Source organism: Morus notabilis, unplaced genomic scaffold (genome assembly GCF_000414095.1).
Source record: "Morus notabilis unplaced genomic scaffold, ASM41409v2 Scaffold1095, whole genome shotgun sequence".
Lineage (NCBI taxonomy): Eukaryota > Viridiplantae > Streptophyta > Magnoliopsida > Rosales > Moraceae > Morus > Morus notabilis.
The window spans coordinates 2,640-10,116 of NW_010365147.1; the positions used below are offsets into that span (position 1 = coordinate 2,640).

A 7,477-nucleotide genomic window follows, 5' to 3' on the forward strand; every position below is an offset into this window, starting at 1 on the left:
CATAGCACATGTTGTTTTATCCTAGAGTTAGGTTAAGTTTTTACTAGTTATTTAATTAAATTTCAATGGCCTGATCAATGAGTAAGAATACTTTTATTATGTTTGCTGCATTATTTTTAACCTACATACTCATAAATCATATCATTTAAAATTTGATCAAATAACTAAACATAGCCCTGATTTTATTTTATCGATTCGAGTTTATAATTCGAATTTTGTTATAGTAAAGAGCTCTCAGAAACAATCACATCTAACTTTTTTACTAATGTAAAAAGCTCTCAAATAAAATCACATCTCAACTTAAATTAAAAACTCGAATCAGTGAACTAAACAGGCCCATAAATAACCTATCGATTGGGCAAAATACAGCCCTGCCATAAAACGCTTGCCTTTTCTTTTTGGATTAATTTTTTTTGCCCTTAAGACGTGTAATACAAAGAATTGTGGTAGCAAGCAAAGTAGAACCAAGTCATGTCAAAAGGCCTTTCCATCCCGCTCTATAGGCCTTTTTATGCTATTTTTTTTCCTTTTCCAGTCTGGTTTGCTCATTAAGAAGAAAGTATTTTTGGAAAAGTTAGTTTTTTAAATGACACCACGCAAAGGTTCACGTTTGAAACTTTGTGCTCTGCGTCTGCCAACATAATAAACATAGTTTTTGTATGCAGAGTTCTGGGTTATCTACTCCAGTCTTTGCAAACTCCATATGTAAAAAGAAATATGGTGAACAAGCCAAAGAATTAGTAATGTGGTTCTCCATAGCGGTGAACCTGATTATGTGGAGAGTTAGCCATCAATATAGTTATAATTCAATAGTTAAAACGGACCACTTTAATCGACTTTCAGGACGCCTTCAAAGCGGATTTCTGAGGATTCTTCTTCCGTCTTAGCAGACAAGTCCGAGAGAAGGCCGATCGCAGCCTCGTCTGCAACTTCTTGGAGTTGTTGTGACACAACTGAGTGGCTTTCCACAGCAGGTTGTTCGGAACAAAATTGCATCAAGTTCCTATCCTTTACAAGAACTAAAATGCGGTACAATAAAAGCCCCACAATAATTACTGCACCACTCGCAAAGAATGTCCTCAAAGAAGCCAAACACATGACAAGAACAAGCAACAATGCAGGAGGCACACAAAGCATGATTGCCCCAAATGTTTGGAAGGGCACTTTGTAAGGTCTGTGAAGGTCTGGCTTCTTGATTCTCAGTTTTATAAAAGCTGCAAACTCGAGTAGCATTCCAATGGAGTATAAGAAGTTCAGAAATTCCAATATCTCTTGAAAACTCATCCAAGATAGGAAGATGACTCCGGTAGCGGAAAGCAAAATGCTAATGGTGGGCGTCCCGTGCTTCGACCTATGAAATTGATTTAAATACGCCAAACTGCAAGTGTTGGTATCATATTTGGAGCTTTCCCATACATAACAAGTTTGATGGTTTTTTTTTGGTAACTTTCTTTTTAATAAAACAAAGTGAAATGAACGGCTTGAAAAAAGGCCCTTATAGAGCTTTCAAGCCTTTTAAGTACTCAAATTTCATATAATCTTCTGAACTGCATAGCTAAGACAATTAGACCAATATCAGAATTCGGTTTTGTTCAACCTTAAAATGAGAATTCGGTTTTGTCAATAATATCTGATTTTTGTTTTCCTTGAAATTCCTCCCATTTAGATTATCATTTCCACAACTCATTAAGGAAACAATCAAAGGGTTTATGTAATTGAATAACTATGAAAACAAAACCAGGCAGGATAAAAAGTTACCTTGAAGCAAAGATAGCAGGAAGCATTCCCATCTCACTCATCCCGAGAAGCTGAAAAGCATCACCACTCATTTCTGCTTCAAACAACCCCATGTTTGACATTGCAGCCGCCGCCTGAATCCACCACTTGAGCCAAGAGCCACCAATTAACAGTCCAACTTCCGCAAAGTACCCATCACTCCATGCACCATAATTGGCTCCAAGAGCTCCTGTCCCAGCAAGAAGCGGGACCAAATACGAAGAAACCACCAAGACCACAGCCCCAAAAAGCGCCATGGGGAACGTTTTACTCGGATTTTCAACCTCCCCTGCAAGAGTACTTGCCTTATCCCAATAGTTCAGATTCCAAAACATGGTATTGAAGTACCCTCTCCAGTCCACCTTCTTGAAGTCCACCACAAGCCAATGCTTAGGACTAATTCTAGGAATCGAAAGAACACCCATCACAACAAAGGGGAAAAGCGAGAAGACGGCAAGAGCAACAGCCGAAAACCCGACAACATGCAGACCTCGGTAGTTCAAGTAAGTCAATGAAACTGTAAGCCCCAAAAGAGCTGGAATTCGAGCTACTAATCGATTGAAGATCGGTATCGAGTGCTTAAGATAATCAAGGAACAAAACAGGATAAAGGGCATTATCCATAACCCCACTAAACCATTTCCAAAACCCTTCTTGGAACCCCCAGAATGGCCCAAATGCTGTTGATATCCAAAGCACATACCCTCCATTTTCGGGGAAGCTTGTGGCTAGTTCTGCTGTTACCAAAGCTTCAGGGATGCTCCAAATGAAAGGAAATATCAAGAAACCAAGCAAAGACAAAAGAGGTCCACCACCGGCCTTTACTGAATCCTCAACTCCAAAAGGACCCCCAGAAACATCATAGAATATCAAAGCAATAAGAGGAAGAAGAGTAAGTTTTGGTGTTTTCTTGATAACAGCAATATTCTCGCCATTACTTGTCATTCCCTATTCACCAATCCACAGGAAAAGGAGAAACTAAATAGATGATTGGAAGCAAAATTTGATGTCACAAGCAGTTCAACGAATTTACTGAAATGGCCTTTGCCTAAATTGTTGAAAAACAAAAAACAGTTGCCAAAACTGGAAGATTCAGTTGTGAGAGGAGATAGTAATAATACCTGTTTTGGAGGATTTACCAAAATGAGAACTCTTGAGATCTTTAGTTAAATTGTGGGATTCAATGTTTTGGAGCTGTTGTAAAACACAGTTTGAATCCCAAACATCTTGGGAAGATTGCCAAATCCAGATCTTTTTTTGGGAGTGGTGGAGAAGCTCATCTCTTGAACAAGGAGAAGTCAAAGGTTTGACATTTGGCTTACACGTTATGCCCAACCATAGAGATTGCACGTATTATCACGTGGACGAATGGCAAGACTACGGAGATTGGCGGACACTTGAGCATTTTTGGGTTTTTTTTTTTTTTGATAATTAGCATTATTGGCTATTGCTCCGTGGATTTTGAGTGCGAAATAATTGAAGAATCCCATGTAACATCATCAATGTCCCCATTTTATTTTTGTATTTTTTTTTTTTTTTTTTTTTGGTGAATCTCATTTTTTTGCTATTAATTACTTATTATTCCGTGGCCATTTTGTTGTACTTGCCTACTTGGCGAAATAACATATATTTCTCTTTTTGAAAAATAATAAACATAAAAGTGACTTGATGAGAAAATTTTATTAGTCAATAATATTTCAAAAAAATTTTCGGGACAATCTGTGTTAAACCGTCCAACTGTAGGATCAGTTTTTTAATTATTAGATCTTGTAAAATCAAATGAGATTGAAAAAATATACATAATAGACAGTTTATAATACAGATCTAACAGCTAAAAATGACTAAAAAATGAAACTATTGGTAATTTTATTTTTCTGGTCTTAAGGAAAAAACTCCCAATTTTTATTTATAAGATGTCCATAACATAAAAATTGACAATAATAAAATTTTATTAGTAGATAATACTTAAAAATATTTTACTTTATAAAATGATTATAGAACAATTAGAAACAATTTTTTTTTTACTAGGAATGATGTTCTTTGTAAAAGAAATAAAAATAAAATTTGTTAACAATTTCATTTCTTTTAATAGACATTCTAACTTCATAAAAAAAAATAGACATTCTAACAAAATTCTCAACTTTAAAAAGAAAAAATAAGAAAGCGCCTTAACACCGGTTATATTAGATATGGCAATGGCGCAGAGTAAGGGTGGATGATGATTTTTCATCCCCATCCCCACCCCTAAACTATCTTTATTTCCATCTCTATTCCCACTTAAGGAGGAGCGGGTCGAAGTCGGGAGTTCTCCATTAGAAGGACCTTCTTTATACCCGCTTAATTTCCCATAATATAAGACTATACATTTTAAAATTATAGCAACTCAAAATAAAAATAGAGTGAAAATTCATTATCAATTTAAACCAAAATCAAAAGTTCAATATTAAAAATCAAATTCTTAACATATTGCAAAACTGAATCTAAAAGTAATAACTAATGCATAAGCAAAAAAAGTTTAAAAACATCAAAACATTAATCGTAAATTGCCCTTTATTGTCTATTGGTAATAGCTTTAATAGTGAATGAGGAGGGACTAGAAAGTGCACTCATATGCGTAAATATAATAGGAGAAGATTGGTAATTGTCCTTTTTTTTTTTTTGTACGAGAAACTATAATTGATAGTTTTTCTTCCCTAATTAAAAATATGTGTTTACTTTTTTTTAAGATAAAAGTAATTTTAAAAGATTATGTGTATATATATAGACATAAAAAATAACACATTAAGATCGAGGTGGAGGCAGGGTGGGGAGTACTTCCTCATCCCTGCCCTACCACGAATGGAGAACTAGATTTTGTCATCGTCTCATCCCCGATAATTGTTCGCCATCCCGGCCCCGAACATCCATGTGGGGGTTATTGCCATCTCTAAGTCACATACTCCTATATAATTTATGTTCACGAGTTTCTCTAAGAGGACTAGAAAAAAATAAATTATTAGTAGTTCTTTATTTTCAGTCGTTAGATCTATATAAAAAACTATTTGTACTGTATATTTTTTCAATCTCATGTGATTTTGACTTAATTTAATGGCCAAGAAGTGACACTACCGGTAAGACTGACCTACTATACCCTTTATTTTATATAAGGATTATTATCATTGGTCGCCCATGATCTTTAGAGTCATTCTCAGTTTGCCCTTGAACTTTTGAAACTCTCACTTTACTTTCTAAACTTTGAATTGTTCCCACTTTAACTTTTATATTGTAATTTCTATTAAAAACAGTTAGAAAAAATAGATAATAACGCAGTCACGTGACATTTCTGTTTGAATTTATGTTAAAAAGAAACAGATAAAAACTGCATGACCACGCTTAATTCTTATTTTTCTGTTTGATTTTAATAGAAATTCTTATAATATGGCTTAATTGAGATAAATTTAAAGTTTAAGATGTAAAATAAAAACTTTTAAAGTTGGGGAGCAAATTGAAAATGACTCTAAAATTTAAGTACAATAGTGATAATAATTCTTTTGTGTAAATTTGTGAAATTTAATGTTCAAGCAAAAAAAAAAAAAAACAGAGAAATTTAGGGGTTGTTCTTTTGGAGTGTAATTTGAGTGTAATTTTTGAGTTATAACTTGAGTTGAAGTTGTAACTTGAATAAAATTAAGTAAAGTTGAATAAAGTTAAAATTTAAAAGAACGTGAACTTGAATAAAATTAAAATTCGAGTTGTATTTTTTTGAATTTTTTAAACAAAAGAACATGCCCTTACCAACCTTTTTATTAGCGAGAGAGATATAATCGGCAGTCGGTTTACCGACAGTGAACCGCTTTGGTTTTCTCGAATACACTCGCGAAGATCAACCTCTTTTCCTGCGCCTATCCTCTCTCTCGGCGAGAATGCCCGAGAATCCATTGCAGCTTATACTACATTCTTTCGAGAAAGTTTCCAACTTCATCCAAATTCACCTCTCCAGTTTAACTCTCCAACTCCAACCTCATAACCAATCGCCCACCGTTAAACAACAACCAATCTCCTCTATCTCTCACTCTTCCAAGCTCAACCCATCCACCAGAAACTCCTCTGCTTTCCAGTCCCACGATGTGAAGGTAATTTTTCGCTTATTTGGTGCATTCTGTTTACTCTATATAACTATTCTGAACTTGGATTTTGACCTTTTCATTTCTGTATATGACTAATTCACAAGTTTGATTCTTGCTGTTGTGTCTTTTAAGTTGCTTAGTTTAGTAGTTCACCAACTGTTTGATATAAGTCCTGAATGAAAGTCTTTTGCTTTTCATTAAGCGAATTGAGTTATTTTTGGGTGTTTCTTGTTTTGTTTACTTCATAATAAGTTTTCTGTAATTAGTCTCGCTTGTGGAGCTATATTAAGAGTTAAATTTGTCTGTTTATTTGACAATTGGTTAAGGGAACTTTATGATTTGTGATAGTAGAAACCTAATGATGGTAATTTGTTCAGGGAAAAACTGCAGGTCCGGTGTCGAAAGAAGAGCTTGGTAGGGCTTCATGGACATTTCTTCACACTCTTGCTGCCAGGGTATTTCTTCACACTCTTAACATGCATGGTCATGTTCCTTCTTACATGTCAACTTTATTTTGCCAAATTTTATTGTTCCACAGTCATTCTTTCTGCTTCTATCACATTACATACGACTTTTTTTCCCCCCTATTTCTTTTGCCTTTTCCATTGACTTATGGAACACTTCGCTTCAAAATGGTGCCTTGAAAATCACGTCAACACTCATGCTACATATTCTATTTATTGAATGGCTGTATTTCTTAGACTTTGATTATTTTATTTGGTTTTAATTTGTCTATTCAGTACCCAGATAAACCAACAAGGCAACAGAAGAAAGATGTTAAAGAATTGGTAATACATTTTCCCACTTTATCGCTCCAACTGTCTATTATTCTTGAATAAGATGTTTAGATTTATTTATTATGATGGGATACAGATGTCAATACTATCACGCATGTACCCTTGTAAAGAATGTGCAGAACACTTCAAACTAATTTTGAGGTATCCTATTTCTTCTTCAATCACTCCCTTCAGATATGGATCATGCTACTATGCTAGGTTAAAATTGTTTGTATATGCTTTTTATTTGTTTGTGTATAATGTGTGTGTATTTTGTTTTGTTTTCGTGACAAGTCATATCGTTTCAAAAATCTATGGGTCCGTTTGGTAACGTTTTCAAAATGATTTTGTTTTCAGTACAAAAGTAAAAATGAGATTGTTTTGAGAATCATTCTAGGACCAATTCTGAAATTGCGTTTGATTGATTTTTTAAGACATTGTTTCGAGTATAATAAAAAAGTGAAATCGTGTTTGGTTATAATTATTAATTAATATATTATAACATTGTTGATAAGTACTAAAAAATGAAAACAGAAAAGGAAAAACAACTTTCAACCGTTTTCTAATTCATTCACAAAAATCATTCTCACTGGGCCTGTTTGTTTATGTTTTCGTTTTCATTTTTCACGTTTTTCAAGACTAAAAAATGAAAATGCAAACTGAAAATGTGTTTGGCTTAAAAGTTTTTGAAAAACAAAAACAAAAATGTTTGTCTTTTCTGAAAAAGTGAAAATGAAAAAAACCTGTTTTCATTTTCACGTTTTCAGTTCTGAAAACGGATCTTTTTTTTTTTTTTCTTCTTCTCTTTCTTCTCCACCCC

General features: G+C 34.0%; 2 protein-coding genes across 3 annotated transcripts in view; one reads left to right on the forward strand and one right to left on the reverse strand.

Annotated features, from left to right (window-relative positions):
• Window positions 1–419: 419 nt before the first annotated feature.
• On the reverse strand, window positions 420–3,117 carry LOC21384477 (probable polyamine transporter At3g19553). Of its 2 annotated transcripts, none has more exons than XM_010107345.2 (3): window positions 2,897–3,117; window positions 1,759–2,723; window positions 420–1,351 (listed from the first exon to the last, which is right to left on the reverse strand). In XM_010107345.2, exons 2-3 carry the CDS (start codon window positions 2,718–2,720, stop codon window positions 829–831), a joined length of 1,485 nt encoding a protein of 494 aa, XP_010105647.1. In that variant the 5' UTR covers window positions 2,721–2,723; window positions 2,897–3,117; the 3' UTR covers window positions 420–828. The 2 variants fall into 2 exon arrangements, with proteins under 2 accessions (XP_010105647.1, XP_024027492.1); XM_024171724.1 differs by having other exon boundaries at window positions 420–1,378.
• A 2,475-nt stretch (window positions 3,118–5,592) lies between these two features.
• Window positions 5,593–7,477, forward strand: part of LOC21384478 (FAD-linked sulfhydryl oxidase ERV1) — a 3,413-nt gene continuing 1,528 nt past the window's right edge. Inside the window, exons 1-4 of the mRNA XM_010107346.2 lie at window positions 5,593–5,887; window positions 6,259–6,336; window positions 6,622–6,669; window positions 6,755–6,819. Of these exons, the coding sequence (XP_010105648.2) occupies window positions 5,678–5,887; window positions 6,259–6,336; window positions 6,622–6,669; window positions 6,755–6,819 (401 nt within the window). The 5' untranslated portion in view covers window positions 5,593–5,677. The remainder of the gene's footprint in view (window positions 5,888–6,258; window positions 6,337–6,621; window positions 6,670–6,754; window positions 6,820–7,477) is intronic.